This window comes from Dipodomys merriami, unplaced genomic scaffold, assembly GCF_024711535.1.
Source record: "Dipodomys merriami isolate MVZ:Mamm:240054 unplaced genomic scaffold, mDipMer1.0.p SCAF_27, whole genome shotgun sequence".
In the NCBI taxonomy this organism is placed as follows: Eukaryota; Metazoa; Chordata; class Mammalia; order Rodentia; family Heteromyidae; genus Dipodomys; species Dipodomys merriami.
The window spans coordinates 12,835,558-12,858,435 of record NW_027204159.1 but is presented as its reverse complement, the minus strand read 5'-3'; the positions used below and the strand labels follow the sequence as shown (position 1 = coordinate 12,858,435).

Here is a 22,878-nt window from a genome sequence, read left to right as displayed (position 1 = left end):
TCGTTTTTCAACATAGTGTCTTGTACATCTCTCCTATTAAATTTTTTAACAAATATTTTCTTTTAATTTTTATGATGGTCCTGGGTTGGCTTTGGAGCTGTGCCTGATTTTTTTTTTTTTCTTAAGGCTAGTGTTCTACCACTTGAGCCATAGCTCCCCTTCTGGCTTTTTGGTGGTTAGTTAAAATCTCTCAGACTTTCCTGCCCAGGCTGGTTTCAAATTGTGATCCTCAGATCTCAGCCTCCTGAGTAGCTATGATTACAGGCATGAGTCACTGGAACACAGGGACTTTTGATCTTCAAAGAAAATTTCATAAGACTTGTTGAAGTATGCTTTTAGAATATGTTCTACTTGCACATAAATATTTTAAGTTTTATTCCTAGTAGAGCCATTTGTGATCTTCTGCTTTGGCTACCTTTGAAAGCAATGGATAGAGCACACTGACCAGGATAGGCTACTTACTGTCTGTGCCTATTTTTTGCAGCTGCATAAGGATGACGGTATCAGTTCATGGAATCCTTGTGAAGAGTAACATGAATTGCATACATTGGATGTTTAGGACAAGATTTGGCACAATTGCATACATTGGATGTTTAGGACAGGATTTGGCACACAGAATATGATTAGTTATTGTGTCATTAGTATTTACAAAGAAAAATGCAAGGAAGTTAAAAGCAAAAACTTATTTTTCCTATTATGGTATTACAGACGAATGTTAATGGTTATGATTAGACTATCTTTGAAGTCAGTTTGACCTAGATTTAAATCTCAGTGCCTTCCCTTACAGGGCATGTACAGACTCAGCCTCTGTCTGGTAGAATGTAATAATATTCTCTACCATGTGAGTACAAGAGTTAAAAAAGATAGTGGAAAGAAAGCCTTAAAATACATGGATACACATAAATACCGAACAGATAATTATTGTCATTGTTTAATGGAAAGATGGCCCAGTTTGGATCCTGTTCTGTATTACTAGCACTTAAGAGGCTGAGACAGGATTGAAAGTTTAAGGTTAGCCTGGACTATACAGTGAGACCCTGACTCAAAGCAAACCAGTAACCTAAATTGGTATTTCTACCCTCCCTCCCTCCCTCCCTCCCTCCCTACCTCCCTCCTTCCTTCCCTCCTTCCCTCCTTCCTTCCTTCCTTCCTTCCTTCCTTCCTTCCTTTTTGGTGGTACTGGGGTTTGAACTCAGAGCTTCATGCTTGCTAAGTAGCCTCACCTCTCTACCACATGAGTCAAATTTCAGCCTTCTAGTCTTTTATATGCAGATTTTAAACAGTTATTATTACAGTATTAGTACTTTTTCATGTCTTATTTTTCAAGTAATATATTCTATCATGAATGCCTTTCACAGTAGCTACATAAACTTCAAAGCTATTGTCTTAATGACTGCAGAATGTTTCATTAAGTAGTGACAAAAATGTGTTTCACTCTTTCGTAATGAGTATTGAGGTTATTTCAAGCTTAGATGCTTATAAATGTGAAACTTTCTTTCTTTCTTTCTTTTTTTTGGGGGGGGGGGTCCAGTCATGGGGCCTGAACTCTGGGCCTGGGCGCCGTCCCTCAGCTCTTCAGCTCAAGGCTAGTGGACTACCAGTTAAGCCACAGCACCACTTCTGGCTTTTTTCTTTTTGCTTATGTGGTGCTGAGGAATCGAACCCAGGGCTTCAGGCATGCAAGGCAAGCACTCTACCACTGAGCCACTTTCCCAGCCCAAAACTTTCTTATACATAGAACTTCCTAGAAAAAGATTCCCTGGAATACTCTTATCTATACGTAGCTATTTTCATGGTTCTTTTAATATATTGTCTCCCTTACTGAGCAATCTGGGTGTAGCTTGCCATTTTATCTTCAGTATCTCAGCACCTGATCAGTGTTCAATAGTTATTGATTGACTTAATGAACACCTTATTTTTTCCAGAAATGGTAATATTTCTTTATGATTCCTTTTTACCCCCATACTGGGGCTTGATCTCAGGACCTAGATGCTGTCTCTTAGCTTTTATGCTCAAGTCTAACACTCTATTACTTGAGCCACTTCTGGCATTTTGGGTGGCTAATTAGAGATAAGCATCTCATGGGCTTTCCTGCCCAGGCTGGCTTTGAACCTCAATAATCTGATCTCAGCCTCTTGCATAGCTTGGATTACAGTTGTGAACCACCAGTGACTTTCTATTTTAATTGTGTGTGTGTGTGTGTGTGTGTGTGTGTGTGTGTGTATGTGTGTGTGTGTGTGTATTCTTTTTGATACTGGGTATCTAACCCAGGATGTTGCTGGGCAAGTGCTTTGCCACTGAGCTACATAAAAAAATACTCCAGCAATGGTAACAATATTGAACAAAATATGAACAATATTGAACACAAGTAATATTTATTGAGCACTTTTTTTTTTTTTTTTTTGGGTCCGGTCGTGGGGCCTGAACTCTGTGCCTGGGCGCTGTCCCTCAGCTCTTCAGCTCAAGGCTAGCACTCTACCACTTGAGCCACAGCGCCACTTCCAGCTTTTTTTCTTATGTGGTGCTGAGGAATCGAACCCAGGGCCTCGAGCATGCAAGGCAAGTGCTCTACCACTGAGCCAACTTCCCAGCCCCTTATTGAGCACTTTTAATACCCCAGGCATTATCATGAGCACTTGCATGCGTGATATATTCAAGCTGCTCAGCAATGGTTTGTGGTGAGTACTTTACCATTTTATACATGAGAACACACAGAGAGGTGAGGGGATTTGTCCAGATACACAGGTGCCAAGTAGTAGTACCCAGAACCAAACAAGTTAGAGCACTTGACTAGGCTGGGGTGTGTCTAAGATCCTGAGAATTCTTTCTGATTTTACTCTTCCAAGAGCCCAGTCATCCATTTACTTCTGCCAGTGTTATGTGATTTCTTGGAGAACCAGAGTGGTTAGCCAAATTCTGAATTAGGTATACATCACAGCTGTGCTCCAGCTTGCATCCAGGATCATATATCAGTTTCCTAAAAACACACCAGAATTGATTATAAAGCTTGGGCATAAAAGTAATCTCTCCTTTATACCACCCCAAATGAAGGATGTGTGAATGTGTTTTTTTTTTTTAAGTAAGCTTAAGAGTTTGTATTGAAGGAAACAATTTCATGACATTGTTTAACATTAAATACAGCTGGTTAATTTATAACTTCACCCACCCAGAAGTTATTAATCATACAGGAATATATCTGTAATCAAGCAACACAAAGGATATGATCTTAAGAGTCAACCCAGTACTGTTTCCTATTTAGCAGATGACATAGAGTGATTTTCAAAAAGTATTGATTATGTCACCATTACATGTATTTCTTCAACTTTTTTCTATTTACTAGTTTACCTTGGGCTTAGGAGTTTTAATAACATTTATCTCAATAAGTACTGCAAGGCTTCTTGCAGACATATGCCTATAATCTTACCACTCTGGTGGCTGAGACAGGAGGATCACAAGTTTGAGGCCACCCTGGGCTGCATAGAAAGATCTTGTCTTAACCTGCTCTCACCCCAAATAAACATACCAAAAAGAAAGCAAACAAAAGCTAGCAGGTGGCTTATTTTTAGACTATAATTACCTATTTTTGGAGATTTAATTTCTTAAATCATGTAGTCACTTTCCTCCATGTGGTTTTTATTCTGATTAAGCAGGTTAATTTGTAATAATAAATATTTAAAATTACAAAAAAAGGCACTACTTCTTAAGCTTACCCTGGATTTACTGTTCTTCCACTCGTAAGACAAATGAGAAGCCATCATGGTTATGATGCCAATATTAATTACAGTACTTTAGCTCCAAGTTATAATCTGATAACTTACTCATCAGCCATGAGTTTTGTCCCCAAGGGATATTGATTATAGCATCATAAGTCCTTCAATAGGAAATAAAAGATTTTTCTAGTTGGTGATAGATAGACAGCTCATCAAGAATCCTGACTTAGGGAATTATAATCCCTTTGTACAACTTCTTCTCCTTCTCCTCCTACCTCTTCCTCCTCCTCCTCTTCCTGCTCCTCTTCCTCTTCTTCCTCCTCTTCCTCTTCTTCCTCCTCTTCCTCTTCCTCCTCCTCCTCCTCCTCCTCCTTCTTCATCTAGTAAATAAAATGCTACAAAATAGAAACTATAATTGATAGACACTATTGGAACAGAACTGCATCCTTTGTTCTTTAGCTTCTCCAGGGTACATGAGTAAGCTTAGAAACAGGAAGCCAAGTAGAATTGTGGTGAGATGCTTTTGTTCTTAAGGTAATTTCAAGAACTATGTGGTTTGTTTTCTGCCTCACCTAAATTTATAAAAATAAGACCACTCTAGGCATAGAAGGAAATAACTTCAGGAAAGTAGGAAGGACCAGGCCTAAAGTGATAGGTTATTTTCTGACAATTTGAGATGAGAGCCTCATAAACAGAGCTTTTTAAAGGAAGTACTATACTGAAGGCTTAAAGTCACAAAACCCTGAGTGTGAACCTGGATTCTGTCAACTTCCTAGTTGAGTATTGTTGGTCAAGTTCTTTCCCTGTCCCAGTTTCATTTTCCTCCTGTGACTAACTGGTTCAGGAAGGTGGGAGTTAGATAAAGCAAGTATCTAAGGTGTTATCCAGTAGCCTGCTCAGCAATCAGGATTCTTCCCATGTGTCTCTGTTGCAGACAATTGCTGAGACATAGGAAAAGTGGGTTTACACTCCTGATGTCTCAGCACTTGCATCTTTTTTTTTTTTTTTTTTTAGCACTTGCATCTTACAGGTGATGAGAAGAGCTTGTGAAATATTTATTGTGAAATGTGAACAAGTAGGGCTGATATTTGCCTGTAGGACACAGAATGAAAGTAAGGAGTGCACCTTGCAGTGGGAGTCCAATTGTGAGAAGCGTCCCATCAGATCTAGTCCTTAACAAAATAAATACTTGCTTTTAGGCTCCTGGTAGAATGGAAGGTAATGGGTAAGTCTTTTGGATACAGCAGCATTATATGTTGTCTCATTAAATTCTTAAGAGTAATTCTTCATGGGCTGGGAATGTGGCTTAGTGGTAGAGTGCTTGTCTAGCATGCATGAAGCCCTGGGTTCAATTCCTCAGTATCATGTAAGCAGAAAAAGGCAGAAGTGGTGCTGTGGCTCAAGTAGTAGAGCGCTATCCTTGAGCACAGAGAGGCTTAGGGACAGTGCCCAGGACTGGCAAAAAAAAATGAAAGAAGTGTTTCTCACCTCCTGCATTTTATTTTATTTATTTATTTATTTATTTTTGGTCCAGTCGTGGGGCCTGAACTCTGGGCCTGGGCGCTGTCCCTCAGCTCTTCAGCTCAAGGCTAGTGCCTTACCACTTGAGCCACAGCGCCACTTCCGGTTTTTTTCTTTTTGCTTATGTGGTGCTGAGGAATCGAACCCAGGGCCTCGAGCATGCAAGGCAAGCGCTCTACCACTGAGCCACCTTCCCAGTCCCTCACCTCCTGCATTTTAGAAGCTAAACAACAACATGTTACATAAGGTAACTAGCCATTGTGGAAAAAGTTAAGAAACACAGATTTAAATCCTAGGTCTTACATCTTCTAGTTATGAGGCTTGAATATTTTTTTTTTCTCTTTCCTTTCTTTTTTTCTCTTTCCTTTGCTTTCTTACTTGGAAAAACGACAGTAAAAGTTTCTTACCTTGTAGCAATGTTCAGAGGATTAAATGAGATAATGGAGGTAAGCCCATAACAAATTATTATTAACCTCAATGTTGCTTTGATTTGGTATGATAAGTTTTTGGCTGAAAATACAACTTTAGGAAATTACATTTTGATCAAAGAGAATTCCTGATTAGAAGACTCAAGAGAGTCACCCTAAATGTGAAGATCATTCGTTTTTAGAAATGCATGGATCTGAGGAAGGAAAAGAGTGGAAATAAAAAGTAAAAGAAGAATTATTGGGGCATCAGTTGGATTTATTTATTCTGTTAGAGGCAGTTCGTTGACAAAATAGACAAGCATGTTTCTCACCATTTTATCTCAGAATAGTCCAGAAACAAGAAATGTGGCTGGGCTTAAGTCTGATGAGCAGTGAAAATATAACTCATAAAAAACAAACAAACAGAATTTTGTTAGTTGTTGGTTTGTCACAGCCAAGAGCTGGTGCTTGGGGTATTCCGGACCAGGGCAGGCCTGCCCTGGAGAGCATTGTCTTATAATTAGAACAGGCATGAGCGAAATGCACTGTGGTCAGAATGCCAAGAGTGGAGGTTAGTAAGCAGAAGCAAAGGTTGACATCGATGTTGTGTGCGGGGTGTGGTGCTTGGTTCCTGAAGAAAAAAATTATGTGAAGTCCCAGTCAGCGAAAACAAAACAAAACAGAACAAAAACTATGTAAAGGTCACATTTTTCTTGTTTCTCAGTGGTACTAGGGATTGAAGGGCCCCACACTTGCTACACAAGTGATTTTACCATTGCCTCCAACCCTGCGTTTTTGGCTGGTTAGTTTTGAGATAGGGCGTTACTTTCTTCCCAGGAGTGTGATTTATTGCCAGGGGCATCGACTCACGTGACCCCATCAGAGTTCCTGTGTGTCGTGAGGGTCCTGTACCCGGGCACCAGACTCAGGTGATAGTTTGTCCGAAGTGCCATTCGTTCTCCTCCTGGTTAATCATGTAGAACAATGCCTCAAGATTCCTTTTGTGTTTTCTAATGGAGAGCCCCCCGGCCCCAAACTGGCTTCCTCTTTTATTATCCTGAACAACTCTTCCCACTCACTGATTAAAGGTTGCTAATTGTCCACATCCCCCACAAATTGTTTAAGGTAATCTTTCTGTACCATGATTGTCCCATGACTACAGAATTACCTTCTATGCCCCTATGTTGTATATAATCATATGATGTTTTAATAAACTTTGTCCATACCCACATGGTATGGTCCATTTCTGCCTACCAGACACTGCATTCCTGTGTCTTGCTGTGTGAACAGCAACAATTCACCTGTGTTAAGTTTTATCTTCTAGCTAGGACAAAAGGTACTTACTACATGTAGGGCCCAGTTGTCAGTGGAGTCTTGTGGACTCTTCTGCCGGGGTTTGCCTTGAACTGTGATCTTTTCAATCTTGGCCTTTCCAGGTAGCTAGGGTTGTAGTTGTGGGCTGTTGTGCCTGATTAAAGGTCACATTTAAAAAATTTAAATAGAGTAAGTCATATTGGAGGGTGAGGAACAGTTTTCTATAAAAGAGCAAGGCTTCTACTTTTGACTTTTTTTTTGGTCAGTCACGGGGTTTGAACTCTGGGCCTGGGCGCTGTCCTTGTGCTCTTCACCTCAATGCGAGCGAGCACTCTACCGCTTGAGCCACAGCGCCACTTCTGTTTTTCTAGTGGTTTATTGGAGATGAGTCTCATGGACTTTCCTGCCTGGGCTGGCTTTGAACCGCGATCCTAAGATCTCAGCTTCCTGAGTAGCTAGGATTACAGGCGTGAGCCACCTGCGCCCGACTCCACTTTTGACTTTTTGGTGTTTTGGAGAGTCTTACACTTTCTTGCCCGGGCTAGCTTTGAAATGAGATCCTCAGATCTCAGCCCCCAGAGTAGCTAGGCTGGCAGGTGGGTGTTTCTTTGGAAATTGCCAATAATGGAAATGACTGTAGTTTTTCCTTCTGTTGTTTGGGCACAAGACATCTAGCTACATCAGTTGGGCTGCATTCAGTTTTTTGCTGAGTTTCCTATCTGAGTTAAATAATAAAAGGTCATTTCCACTTTTTAGATGTTATTATTTGCAGGTGCACTTTTTTTCTCTTGCAAATTGTGAGGATTAAATATTCTCTTTGAGGAGAGAAAGTTTTATAATGTGAATCGAGGAGATCTGAGTCATCGCATCAACTTAATGCTCTACAGTTATATCTAAAGAGTCTGGGTTATTAGTGGAAATAAAAATGAATCTTACTCAATAGCCTATTTGCCACAAATGGAAAATTATATTGAAGCTGTACATTTTATCAGGCTAGTCCTACTGAGAAAACATTGTATTTAAAATAATTTGTAGATGAAATTAGATATTGATTTATGTATTAAGATTCATGACATTTGTTTGGGAACAGGACTGAAATAACTGATTTGTTTATCAGGATTTAAGGGACTAAAATAGCTAATTTATCAGGATTTTTGAGTAGAGTCAATAAAAGAAAGTCTCTTGCTATGTATAGAGCATTGTAGTAGAAGTTTCCATGTTCACATTCTAATGTAAACTTGTAAGTCTCCCCACCCCCCAACCCTACCCACTGTCTTCCAAAATTCCAGATTTTAGGCTATCCTGTCTGCTTGCCTTGAGCCAAATCTGTGCTCTACTTCTTAGTTACTGTGTGGTTCTGGACAGGAATTTCTCTGGGCTTTGGTCTCATCTCTCAACCTCCTCTAAGCAGATGGAAGGGTAAAATAAGTTGACAGTTAAAAAACAATACAGTGTTTGTCATGCTATATATAATTTTAATTGTATTATTGTTATTTAGTGTTATTCCAGTTTTATAGATGAGGAAGACTTGAATTTCAAAAGAATTGGACAGCATCAGATTAAAAGATGCTGTATTGTGATAGAAGATCTCTTCCTGAGAGCTTTGCTAAGCATTTCTTTCATCTTTCTATGAGAAAGCTGGTATTTGTATCTCTGTCTTCCCTCCCTCCCTCTGCCCACCTCTTCTTCCCTACTCCCTCTTCAGATTATGCTCATGATGTGCTAGGTTCTAGTGTTGGTTCTATGTGTTCAATGATGAACACTCCACCATCTCAGCATGAAATTTTCTTTATAGGGATGAATGCTATACAAATAGTAGAACTAGGTAATATGATCCAGACTGTGACTGGGCTATTTAAGCTGGAATAATAATGAGAGTATGAGAGGGTCTAATTTCAGTGGAGGTGCTGGATAAGTTGAGATCTAAGTACTGCAAAGTGCTGGATGTCTGCTCCTGGGATGGAGAGAACAGTGGAAGATGAAGAAAGAACTGAGGATGTTTCCTGAGTAGAAAGCAGGCCTGGGGGTAGGGAAGACAGAGGATACAGGGTAGATACAGTGTTAGGAAAGTGAGCTAGAAGCAGATTGGGCAGCCTAATAACTAGAATAAGTAGTTGATGTCATTGTAAGAGGGAGAGTTAACTAGGAGGATGACAGATTTGTGCTCTTGTTCATGTGTCATGATTCTATATAAAGTCAATGAAAATATTTGGAAACATTTTTTTTTTTTTTTTTGTCAGTCGTGGGGCTTGAACTCTGGGCCTGAGCTCTGTCCCTCAGCTCTTCAGCTCAAGGCGAGCGCTCTACCACTTAAGCTACAGCGCCACTTCCGGTTTTCTGGTGGTTTATTGGAGATAGGAGTCTCACAGTCTCTCCTGCCCGGGCTGGCTTTGAACCGTGATCCTCAGATCTCAGCCTCCTGAGTAGCTAGGATTACAGGCGTGAGCCACCAGCGCCCGGCTTGGAAACATTTTTTATATAAGTCCAAAAAATAGAAAACTATAGTCCAAGAGAAGTTCTTGTTTTTTGTTTTTTGTTTTTTGTTTTTTTTTTGGTCCGGTCGTGGGGCCTGAACTCTGGGCCTGGGCACTGTCCCTTAACTCTTCACTTCAAGGCTAGTGCTCTACCACTTGAGCCACAGCGCCACTTCTGGGTTCTTTTTTTTTTTTTTTTCTGCTTATGTGGTGCTGAGGAATTGAACCCAGGCCTCATGGATGCCCCAAAGTGGGATTATTGCTGTAGCTAGGCACCTTAATACTAAATTGAAGGGAAGTGGAGAGAGTGGACATCCTTGTCTCGTTCCTGATTTAAGAGGATATGGCTTTAGCTTTTCACCATTAAGTATAATGCTGGCCATAGGTTTGTCATATACAGCCTTTATTGTTTTGAGGAATGTTCCATGGATTCCTAGTTTTTCCAGAGCCTTCATCATAAAGGGGTGTTGGATCTTGTCAAATGCTTTTTCTGCATCTGTGGAGATAACCATGTGGTTCTTATCCTTGCTCTTGTTGATATGATGAATTATATTAATTGATTTGCGTATATTGAACCAGCTTTGCAATGAATCCAGTTTGATTGTGGTGTATGATTTTTTTGGATGAATTGTTGAAGTCGATTGGCCAAAATTTTGTTGAGAAGTTTTTCATCAATGTTCATCAAAGAAATGGGTCTATAGTTCTCTTTCTTTGATGAGACCCTGCCTGGTTTTAGGATGAGGGTTGTGATGGCTTCATAGAAAGAGTTTGGTAGTGAACTTTCTCTTTCAATTTCATTGAAGAGTTGGAGGAGTATTGGTGTGAGCTCTGCTTTGAAGTCCTTGTAGAATTCCACTGTAAATCCATCTGGTCCTGGGCTTTTCTTAGATGGGAGGTCTCTTATTGCTGTTTCTATTTCAATGCTTGATATGGGCCTGTTAAAATTGCTTAACTCATGTTGGTTTATTTTTGGCATGTCGATATTTGCTAGGTGTTTCTTGACTCTTTAGTTTACTATGTAATATGGTATTCCTGTAAAGCAATAATTGGTTGGCTTGCTGATAGATCCATGTATCCATCTATCCATCTATTCATCCATCCATCTATTCATCCATCCATTCAATAGACATTTACTATTTGCCTTTTGTGTCTTATTTTTTTGTGGTATATATCTTGAAGAAGACAAAAGCTCCTAGCTTTAAAAGGTTTGCATTCTAGGGGGATTAAATAATTACAAAAGAAATTTAGATAGTGAACATTTATTACCAACTACCAGGTAATTACCAAGTATTTATTTGTTTTAACACTAAATATTGTGATAAGCAGATGAAGTATGATTTTAACGAATTTTTGTGGACAAGTCCATGTTTTATCATTTTTATTCAGAGATGAGGCTGCTACGTTTATAGAATTTAAGATCTTGTGCAAAGTTGCAGAACTAGTTTGAACATAATCCTAGATCTCTGAGTCATTGAACAATTATAGTGCCATTCATTGATAAAGATAGGGAGCTTTGCTGTGCTGCTATCTTTTCCCAGGAAAATGCTGGAGCTCAGGCATTGAAAGCTGAGTACCTGGAAGGTCAAGAAGTTGGACAGTGCCATTCTTGTGGCTGCCCTTAAGCCCCTTACCTCTTTTAAAAAACATTTTTTATTTTTACTATGAAGGTGATGTACTGAGAGGTTACAGTACAGTTACATAAGTCAGGTAAAGAGTACATTTTTTTTTGTGTGTGTGTGTGTGTCCGGTCATGGGGCCTGAACTCTGGGTCTGGGCGCTGTCCCTCAGCTCTTCAGCTCAAGGCTAGCGCTCTACCACTTGAGCCACAGTGCTACTTCCGGCTTTTTTCTTTTTGCTTATGTGGTACTGAGGAATCGAACCCAGGGCCTCAGGCATGCAAGGCAAGCGCTCTACCACTGAGCCACCTTCCCAGCCCTAGAGTACATTTCTTTTTGGATAGTGTCATCCCTTCCCTCTCACTTTTCCAGTTTTCCTCTCTCACCACCACCCACAAGTTGTTCATTTTCAACATACTGCCTAATGAGTACCATTGCTGCATTTGTTTACCATTTTTCCTCTATTTCTGTCCCCCCCCACCCTCCCAAAGAGATATGATGAACAAACAAGACAAAAGAAAAGGAAACAAAAACAGAAACAAAGAAAAAAACCCTCTTGTTTCCATTTCCTGGAGTTCATTTTGATAAATATTATTATGTATGATCAGAGACACATAGGCATTGCGCCTTTCTGTTCCTCTCCCAAGAGTGTGCTCCTTTGGTCTAACTGAGTTTGAATGCCTGGCGTCCTATATAATTTATTATGTCTCAGTATATTTTAGATCTAGTTTCTACTCGTGAGAGAACACATGTGCCTGTTTGTCTCTCTGAGCTTGGCTTACCTCACTGAACATGATTTGTTCTAAGTCCATCCATTTCCCTGCAAATGATATCATATTATTCCTTCTAATTGCTGTATAAAATTCTGTTGTGTATGGGTACCACTCATCTATTGTAGGGTCCTTACCCTTCCTTTATCTGTATTTCTCACACTCATGACCAGCCCCCATTTCTTATTTCTATCCTCTCCCAATAATGTTTCATATCCTCTCTGTAAGATTGCTTCCTGTCTTTTTCCATGTGATGTATCTAACTTGTAGCACTTCTCAAGTGGTTTTCACTCCTCCATTTTCTCCCAGAGACCAGTGGCTCCTTGAATAGAGACATCATGTCCTGTACACATTCCTGTATCCTAGTTTCTGCATGACCCCTTACACGCAGTGGCTGCTGCTGGTATTGCTCGAAAACCCTGACCCACAAGAAAGAGTTATTTCCAGTGGGGTCTTTAACATTAGTCTTTGATTGTTGTGATAATTAAGAGAGCAGTTCTCTTTTGTTAAGAGCTCTGTATGAATATGCCTTTGGGGGACTGTTGTAGAAGTTTGCAGTTTTTGTGAGGTCTGATATTACTCTCTTTGGTGCCTCTTAGGTAAGCAAGAGCTCCTCAAGGAAGTATGAATGTTTGATAACAAAGTAAATATACCATCTGGATTTAGCCATCTTTGCGTCTAACTTATTCCTCTCCCTCTTAAGACCCAGTTTTGTTTTTCCAGTAATTACCAGTGATCTGAGAGAAAACAGAGTGGGGAATTTGTGAAGTGTTTTACACTTTGTGGCAATATCTTTGGAAAGCATTGCTCTGGTTTTAGAGAAATGAGACCGTTAGATAGTGTGCTTGCCTGCACATTGACAAATGAAGACAGCCTTCAGGGGAGAGAGAAAATAAAATAGAGTTGGTTTATAGTTTGCCAGTCCCAAAGCTTTTAAACTGTACCTGTAAAGGCAGAGCCCCTTAATAGGTACTCTGCATTTTGGGTATCACTGTGTGGTAAATGGTATAAATTTAGTCCCTATAAGCCTGATCTCTTGGGGATGAGATTTAAAAGTGTTGGAATGAACTTTATTTGAGAAGACTCTATCGATTAGGCTTTGAGTTGGCCTTCCTTACCAAAGAATGATACTAAATAATGACTAGCCTCCCTGTTTTTTCTTGTTGTTTTAATTCACTTTATTCTCTCTCTTCCTGCCCTCATTCCCTGCCTTCTATTTCTAACTGTTCTTCTAAAAGAAAAAGACCAAGGTGGTGTGAGAGAGGGGAAAAGAGGGAAATAAAATCAACTGTCTCATCGTGAACATAATTGATTTAATAAATAACGTCTTTCAGTTCCCAAGGCAAACCTCAGATCTTCACTAATGCCAATTAGTGTTCAGCTCAATACGTGGCAGTGGTCTTAATTTAGATGGATGGGAGAGTTCACACATTCTTGCTTTCCAAGGAAGGAGTGTGCTTTTCTTGTTCTAAAGACAGATTGTACACATTTACTCACTACTGTACAACAAGTTTGAAAAGGAATTTATGTGACAGTTTCTGTTCTTTCCTCTTCAAAGTAGGAGAACAGTTGATTACATTATATTGGGGTTTGTAGAAACTAAAGCTGAGAAAGGTAATAGAAGTTCTCTGGACTCCACTAGTGTGCAAACTCTGTAAGAACAAGGCCCTTGTCTTGTTTGCCCAACATTTAATTTCCAATGCAGATAGTAGCTGCATAGTAAGTGTTTCTTAATTGGATTTGTGGCTGAGTGAATGAGAATAGAAATGAGCATTAGCTGAGTCTTATGATTTGGTGAAATTAGTTAAATTTTTTTTGTATTTCCTTTAGTTGCAAAAAGAAATTGCCTGGCTTACTTCACTTAATATAATTTTTTCCAGTCTTTCCATTTCCTAACAAATGGGGAATGTCATTCTTTCTGATGGAGGCATAGAAACATAGGTCCCATGGTTTCCCTTATTTGCAATAACTAGTATATGTCTGAGTCAAGCAGAAAAGGTCAGATAAGTTGATGTTAGGGGAATGAACCCCAAAATAAATATTCAAATGTTTTTTTTCTTCCATGCAATTGTTTCTAACATATTTATAAGATGATTTCTATGTTGCTTTGTATGTCCCTCCCCCATGGTATAACCCCAGCTTTCACTGTATTTGATGTTGGTATAATTTGTGGAGGGAAAGGGCAAAAACAAATCATTTAACTAGGGATACAGGTGGACCCATTGCAACAATGAGATGTACAAGTCATTAGGTCGAAAAACGAACTTTACAACTTTGGTGGGGCGGAGGGAGGACTGGGTGGAGGGAGGTGAGGGGAGTATGGGAAGGGATAGGAAGGGGAAACAAAGAGGAGGCAACAATGCTTGATAAGAAATGTACTCATTTGCTAATCCATAAACCTTATTACAATTAAAAAAAAAGAAATGTACTCGTTATCTTGCCCATGTAATTGTAACTCCTCTGTTGCTATTCTACAAAGGCGTTTATGAATACAATATATTGTGATCAGTGTCACCCCTTTAAAAGTTCTCACCCTCCCTCAAAGTCCAATCTTTTTAGAGGAGACTAGCTTAAAGAGTACAATATACATTATGTAAAAGATGATTAAGGAGAATATTTCATCACTTCCTAGCTAAGTGAGTTGCAAGGAATCTCAGAGTTGATGCTACTTGCAAATTCTTCTGTGTGTGTGTGTGTGTGTGTGTGTCTGTCTGTCTGTCTGTCTGTCTGTGTGCACGTACCAGTACTGGGGTGTGAACTCATGGCTTGGACATTTTTTTGCTCAAGGCTGACTCTATCACTTGAGCCACAGCTCCACTTCTAGCTTTTTGGTGGTTAATTGAAAATGAGTCTTTTGGATTTGTCTGCCTGAGATGGCTTCAAATTGTTCTCACATCTGTCTCCTGAGTAACTAGGATTATAGGAATGAGCCACCTGGGGCCTGGTTTGCCAGTTCTAGAGCATACATTCATTGTGTCTTAGCATCACAGGAAGCATGTTTTAAGTCCAGATACTGGGCTTCAGCACTGGAATTTCTGTTTGAGTCATTGGTAGGGACTGAGGTCTCATTTTGCTTCTGGAGTTTACCTAGTCTTTCTGGCATACAGCTGGGTATAGAAGCCAGTCCAGTTTGCCTCACAGTATCTGTAAGTCCAAGGCAGTCCTTGGTAAAAATGAGTAGCCTAAGGAACCCACCAGAATGTCTAGTGATACTATAACTAGGGCTCACATCTCCTGGCTCTGATCCCAGTGCTCCTGACCCTATAGTTGGCTATTTTAGTTCAGTGGACCTCCATGGAGCCTCCTTGGCCTCTCTCAAGATCCCTCAGTGCTCTTCATTCTAGTATAGGGCAGTTTTTAGGGTGATGACCCTGGCAGAATCTTAAGGACCTTCTGAATCATATCTTGTTTCCTGTTCATTACATGTATTTTATTGTTTCTCTACTGATGCTTTTTGTTATGCCACATCCCCTTCTCTTGGCTCAAAACAAAACCCAGGAGGAGGCACCTGCTTTTCTCCTGCAGGCCCATTCCACATTTCAGCTTCATTCACGCATCAGCATAAGAGAACCACTCAAATGTTTATTAAAGGTCGAAAACTCTGGGGCCTGCTTGAGAGCTATATAATCAGCATCTTCTTGGGGAGATCCTCGGAAAATGTATTTTAAATTCCCTCCATTATTCTTCCCACTGTTTTGCAGTCCTGAGAACAATGAGTCCTTTCTCCACTGTTTGAGGTTCTTAAGACCCTATGTCATAATTATATTTAAGTCCTCTGACTTGTAGAACTAGCTCCTTCCATGTTTTTGTGAACATCAATTAGTTGTACAAGAGAGTTTTAGTTTGACATGTTCACATATGCATACAAAATAGCTTGAGCACATTCACCCACTCTTATCTGTCTCCCCGCTTCCCCAAACCACGCAGATAGGCAGGCTGGTATGGACAGTCATGGAATGAGAAGTTCAGATAGGCAAAGGGGCCCACTGAACATTGGGTGGGGTGCTGTGTGTGTTCCCTGCCTAACAGCTGTATATCTTGAGTGAATGTATTAAACCTGCTTGACTTTTTGTTTCCTCACCAGTAAAGTGGGGCTAACAATAGCACTTTCAGCTGGGTGCCAGTGGCTCATGCCTGTTACCCTAGCTACTCAGGAGGCTGAGATCTGAGGATCATGGTTCAAAGCCAGCCTGAGAAGGAAAGTCCATGAGACTCATGTCCTATTAACCACCAGAAAACCAGAAGTGGTGCTGTGGCACAAGTGGTAGAGCACTTGCCTTGAGCTGAAGAGCTCAGCGACAGCACCCAGGCCCAGAGTTCAAGCCCCACGACTGACCAAAAAAAAATAGTACTTTCTTAGGAGTTTTGTGGATTTCAGGTAAGGTGGATTCAAGGATGTTGTTCAGAGATAAAGATTTGCTTGTGGGGTGTATTGGACATTGCTCCTAAGACAGTTCTGTGAAGATCTTGGCTACCTTTAAGTTGTTTAAGTTCTCTGAAGCTCTTTTCTTATGATTAAAGCAGGTGCTAAGTCCTCTCAAGCAGATCTGAGCATGTGTAGAGAAAGTATACATGAAACTGCTGGGTAAAATATAAAATTGGAGATATTATAAAGGTTAACTATGAGTCTACTTTTCTGAAATGACTTTGTGGCCAGAACCTGGATTTCCTGAAGAGAGAAGGTTGTGATAAATGCAAAAGGGAGTGTCTATGAAATATAGCATTTTCAGTTTTCTTTCTTCTCTCTACAGGGAATTAGAATAATGGAGATGCTGCTAAAAGAACAGTGTGGTGCTCCCTTAGCTGAATAAAGAATCATCAGTAAGTACCAAAAACAAGATCAGAATTATTCACTCAAGTCATGTTTTTGGCTTTATAAACCTGGTATTATGTATCAGTCTCCCTGGGCAATTCACACAGCACATTTCTTAGTTATATATACAGCACATGATTGCACAGATGTTTTCTTATCTGCTTAGTACCTTTAGTTACTTGGTTCTTTGATTTTCAGAGCAGTTTTGTACTTATGTGATGGTTTACAACTTCAAATTGCTAAAACTGTTCAGCATAATCTACCATGATTGGGACCCTGAAGGTGGCATAGATTTGTAAAGATTTCAGCTCAGGATGAACTGAAGCTTTCTTTTATTGTTCAAGAGCAATGAAAAGAGAGATTTAAGCTATAATTGGAGCAGGAAGGATAACAAGAAAGGAACATATTGATTGGCCTTATATCTTGTCAGTCTGGAAACTAACATGGAAAAACTCAATTATAAAATGCTTCAAAATCAGAAACTTTTTGAATGTCAACATCATGCCACAATTGGAAGTATTCTTCCTTGAGCTTCTGTTACTGGAACTATCAAGATACAGGTGTGTTGAAAATATTGTCTAAAGTTACCTTTGGCTATCAGTATATGGTGTCGATGAAAAATAAGGGAAGTTTGTGTTTAAACTTGGGTCCTACTCTGGGTTACATTCTCAAGTTCATTTACATATTGCACTGTATATATGCAAATACTTCAAAGTCAGAAAAATCTCCAAATCCCACACATTTCTAGTCCCAAGCAATAGTCAACACTTTGGAGGATTCTGAATCCTCCAGTGGATTAAGAGTGAATATTTTACTGGAAAGTCATGTAGTTAAACGTCAGTTCTCAGGGCTTTGTACCTAGCTCAGGGCTGGTCCTCTACCACTTCATCCACACCTCCACTTCTGGCTTTCCACTGGTATATTAGAGAGAAGCATCTCATTGACTTCTATGCCTGTGCTGACTTTAAACCATGGTCCTCAAATCTTAGCCTCCTGGGCTGCCACCGGCATCCAGCTAAACCTTAGTTCCTTTGTTTTGACTGGGGAAGAATTCAAGCAATACATAAAACATAATGAAAATGATATATGAGCATTTCTTTGGCGGGAACTCTGATAAGCAGGTTGACACCTGAAGCTATGTAACAGATATGCCTCTGCCTATCTGTCCAAGTTTGTTAGGAGGGCTGCATACATGTTGCTCTTAAGTTGTGGGCACCATGGGGCCAAAAAGTCATCATCGGGCTATGGCTCCTGTCCCTGTGGGGGTGGGGTGGGGGGGAACTCTGCTTTGTTGGATAAACTCTAGTTATGCAAGCCTGCATAACTCAGCCCCAGGAATTTTTCAGCATATTTTTCTTAAAGTGTTATTGTTGTGAAGGTGTTGCACAGAGGGGTTACCATTTTATAAATCCAATAATGAGTACATTTCTTTTATGGACAATGTCACTCTTTCCTTTGTTTTTCCTGTTTCCTCCTCCTGTCCCTGCCTAAAAAGCAGCTTGATTAGCTCTTTTTTGGTAGGACTGATTTGATGAGCCATGAGATGATTTCTTGGAAAGGCAGGCAAAGCTGCTATGGGGGAAGATTTGGTTTCTAGTGGTGACAGAGTGACTGGGGACAGTGGCTCCACCAGTTGCTGTGCAGCCAGTTACCCTGTACTGTCTAGGTGGCTCATCTTCTTAGCATTGTCTGTCATGGCCTCTAGCTGGAAGCCAGACCATACCAGCATTACCTCCAGCTTAGAGCAGATGATTCAGTATTAACAGATAACAGGGGATTGCAGAACTATTCAGCTCCCTTTATCATCAGGTTCTGTTGTCAACACTTGAGAGAATGCCTGTGTACTAGAAAAGATAAAACTAAGTTATTTAAGTGAGAATATAGCCCAAAATGAAAGTGAATGATGGTTTACTATAGAATTTATAAGATGTAGGTTGTAGGGATATAGATAGATAGATAGATAGATAGATAGATAGATAGATAGATAGACAGACAGACAGACAGACAGACAGACAGACAGACAGACAGACAGACAGACAGATTTTTTTTGGTTGGACACGGGGCTTGAACTCAGGACCTGGGCACTGTTCTTGAGCTTTTTCTCTTTTTTTTTGACACTTGCATTGTTTTTATTTATTTTTTAAATTTTATTTTGTTGTAAAGGTGATGTACAAAGGGATTATATAAGTTCCACTTTCACAGTAAGTAGAACATACTTCCAGTTACATAAGTTACATAAAGTAATGAGTACATTTCTTTTTGAACAGTGTTACCCTCTCCCTCATTTTCTCTTATGTTCCCTTCCCCCTGACTCCCCTCCCCTCTCCAAGTTGTAAAGTTTATTTCCAACATAGTGTCTAGTGAGTATCACTATTGCATTGGTTCACCCTTTGTCCCATAGTTTCTGTGATAACTCATCCCTTCCCCAAATCAGATAAATTTGCCAAAATCAGAAACAGTGACCCAGGAATAAACCACAGGAGAAAAGAATGAAAGACAAAAGAAATCACTGCAAACAATACACTAAAAAAAGAAAAAGAAAAAAAGGAAAAAGTAAAAGAAAACAACATGTTGGCTCATATTAATCTGTATACTTCACACATATTAACTGTTTTTATTGTTGTTAGGAAGGCTAAGCAAGAGAATGTGATTTAGTACAGCATGTAGCTCTGAACTCCAGGTCTTGCACTGTTTGTGAAAAGCAGTCTTTTCTCTCATACATGGAATGATGGAGGTCTGAATATGACCTGGGCTTCCGTTGAGGACAGTGACAATAAATGTAGACAGTCCTGAATTTCTGACTTATTTCCATAGCTCAAACCCTTTAAATTCATAACCAGTTTTCTTAGAAGAGCGTATATAAAAAAGGGAATGTATACTCTTAGCATATAAATCTACATTCCTCTGAAGAGGTTTTAACTATTCTGAAGACCAGCTTCATTGTGATATGATGTCCATTGGTGATTTAAGAGTCAATGTCATGGACTACCAAATGGTGAGTTGTGATTCATATATGGTTATGCAAACATCACCACAAATATGATAGAACATTATGAGGCTTTGATCTTACAGCCGCGATGTCGCTTTATTCTACTCCATTCCATTTTCTTGACTATTTCACAACATTTTTGAAGCTCGAAATATTTCTGTCTTGAGGGAACTTTTTATTTACCTAAAGACAGTTGTATGGAAAGAAAGGAAAAAGTTGTAAGTGAGGAAACTATTGATTTCATGGGTGGTAAAGGGTTACATGTAAAGAAAGGTGGGTGGGTAGCAGGCTCATGCCTGCAATCCTAGGTACTCAGGAAGCTGACAGCCGGAGGATGGTGACCAGATGGGCAGAAGTATTCAGGGGATCGCCATCTCAACAGACACATCTGGGTTTAGTGTTGATGTCTGTCATTACAGCTGTGTCAGGAAGTATAAATAGGAGGCCCATGGTCCAGGCTGGCTCAGGCAAAAAGAGAGACTGTATCTCAAAAATAGAAAAAGGCTAGAGGCATCTCTCAAGTGGTTGAGCACCTGCCTAGCAAGCTCAAAGAACTGAGTCTAAACCCCGGTACTACTGGGCAAAATAGGAGAGATTCCACAGTTGGAAGGCAAAAGTCAGAAATCCACAGCATATAAGACAATCTATCTTATTGTCTGCTTTTTATACGTAAAGTTTTTTTCCCCCCTCTAGAACACAGCTGTGGTATTGACTGTGTCCAAAGCTAATATAGCAGAGTAGTGTCATTGTGTCTAACATATTTCCTATCTGGTCTTTTAAGAAAACATTTATTGCCTTCTGAATTAATGTCTTAAGTTAATTTCAAGCAGTATTTTGGTGACGACTTATCCTTTTAAAATAAATCAATAGATCATATTTTATGAGTCCAACGTTTGTAGTCTGAAACTTTATTTTCCCTGTATCATCAATTCTAATATCATTGATCTGTGAAGAGTTGGATGAGGGAGTGTGTGTGTGTGTGTGTGTGTGTGTGTCTGTGTGTGTGTGTGTGTGTGTGTGTGTGTGTTTGTGTGTGTGGCAGTATTGGGAACTTGAACTCAGGCCTCAATCGTTCACTTGGTTTTTTTTTCAGCTCAAGGCTGGTATGCTATCACTTGAGTCACATCTCTAGTTCCTGCTTTTTGCTGGTTAATTGGAAATAGGAATTTCACAGACATTTCTGTCCATGCTGGCTGTGGAGTGTGATCTTTAGCTTCTGGAGTAGCTAGGATTACAGGCATGCAGTACCAGCACCTGGTTTGGATGAAGCTATTTTACAGTATAAACAAATACTAAAATAATAACAATAATGGAGTTAAAACACTAGCAACAGTGGTCATTAAAATTGCTCATCAACTTCAGTGCATATCCACAATGAAATAGAAACACAGGCTTTGTGTTACCACACATGTGCTGGCTGTAATTTACTCAGTATTCCAACTCTGGAATTATATACTTCTCAATTTCTGTGGGGCCTGGGTGCTATTTCTGCACTTTTGTGTTCCAAGCTAGCACTCTGCCACTTGAGCCACAGCTCCACTTCTGGTTTTTTGGTGGTTAATTGGAGGTAAGAGTCTCATAGACTTTCCTGTCCAGGCTGTCTTAGAACAATGATCTTTAGTCTCAGCCTCCTGTATAGCTAGGATGTAGGTGTGAACCATCAGTGCCTGGCCACTTCTCAATTTTTAAAAGACATTTTGCACTTTTTAAAGTAAAACTTTTTTGGAACACAGCTGTGTTATTGACTGTGTCCAAAGCTATACTGGCAGAGTTGAGTCATTGTGCCTAAAATATTTCGTATCTGGTCCTTTAAGGAAACACAAATGCTGCTAGGAAGAGTAATATTTTTTACATCACATTGTATTTACTTCACATAGAATGTGACTATGTGGTATATGGTACCTAGCGGTAAAGATACTTTAATAGAACACCCTGTTCTGTACGTCCAAGTAGACAATTAAAAAGCTCCGAAGGTGATTTTTGTCATGAGCTAAATGGAGGTGCATAAATCTCACTAACCAATATGCTTGTGGCATTGCTGCTGACACATCCATTCCATCGAGTTTTGATTTCCTGTCATTTTTGAATAAAACAAATAGCCTTGACATCTGTGAGTTCTTGCCGCTGGCAGTCGGGAGTTAGAGCTTGGTGAGTTTGATAACATAGTGGTGTTGTATCATGTTGAAATGATTAAGACTTCAGATTTAGCTATATCTTAGACTTCTCTGAGCCACCTCTGCTGGGCAGTTGACTTAATAAAATAAGGGCTTTCTCTGTTCGAACATCATTAGGAGGTAGGAATGCAATTTCTTCAAGAATTATCCATAATGATAGAATTCAAGTGACTCCCAGGAGTTACCTCAGCAAAGAGGGAAATAAGTATTGATTTGTAAGACACGTTTATTAGGTGATAAAGTTTGTTTTCTTTTCTCTTGCAGGGATGCTGTAGCTGTGTCTTTTTAAAAAATTTTTTTTTTTAAAGAATCACGCCTGAGCCATGACAGATCACTGGAACAGCAATACAAGTTTGAAGACACAGTGTTCACGTCTTAAAGAGGAGCTTTGCCTGCCAGGACATGAAGCGATATATTCCCCTGGGGCACATTGTGGCACTCACAGCCATGAGACTGTATACCTGATTCTAATGACCCAGTCTCTTTTATGATTTTTACAAATAAAGGGACAACCTGTATACCATGATGTTTAGGCTTCCTGAGGATGTCTTGTGATTGTCTGTGGCCATGTCAGGGCAGCCAGAGACGGGATCAAAGTTACAGAGGGATCTTGTGCCCAGATGTGATGGGTATCATTGTTTTCAGGGTTTCATGAGATTATACTGGAGCAAATAAAGTGGTCAGCCTTGGCTCCTGGTTTCTTGGGGGCTTGGAATGAACAGACATGTACCAGTCTGTGTTGAAACTTAGCCATATGCCTATCAGTGTTGCAGAATCTCAGAAATCAGAAGACTTTTGATTTCTATTCATCAGTGATGCACAGCTGCCATTCCTATATCTTTGTACTGTAACTGTGTGTTCTGTATGCCTCACTTCATGGTGGGCCACTTCTGGGTTGTGATATGCATCATGTGGCCCAGAAATGATTGACACTGTGTGAATTGACACTAATCCTCCCAAAGAACTTGGAATAGAGAGAGGAAGACAGGTTGTAGTTGTGGATTCCACTAACTTGTTCTGTGATGTGAAAATGGTTTAACTTTCTGATTTATACAAGCAAGGTGGGGATAAGCAGGCATAGATCTAGATA

At 39.9% G+C, this 22,878-nt stretch overlaps 1 protein-coding gene across 1 annotated transcript in view; it reads left to right on the top strand.

Annotated features, from left to right (window-relative positions):
* Window positions 1-22,314, top strand: part of Prelid2 (PRELI domain containing 2) — a 95,031-nt gene extending 72,717 nt beyond the window's left edge. The window contains exons 6-7 of the mRNA XM_070035997.1: window positions 16,564-16,633; window positions 22,053-22,314. Coding sequence (XP_069892098.1) covers window positions 16,564-16,623 — 60 coding nt within the window. The 3' untranslated portion in view covers window positions 16,624-16,633; window positions 22,053-22,314. The remainder of the gene's footprint in view (window positions 1-16,563; window positions 16,634-22,052) is intronic.
* The last annotated feature ends 564 nt before the right edge of the window (window positions 22,315-22,878 follow it).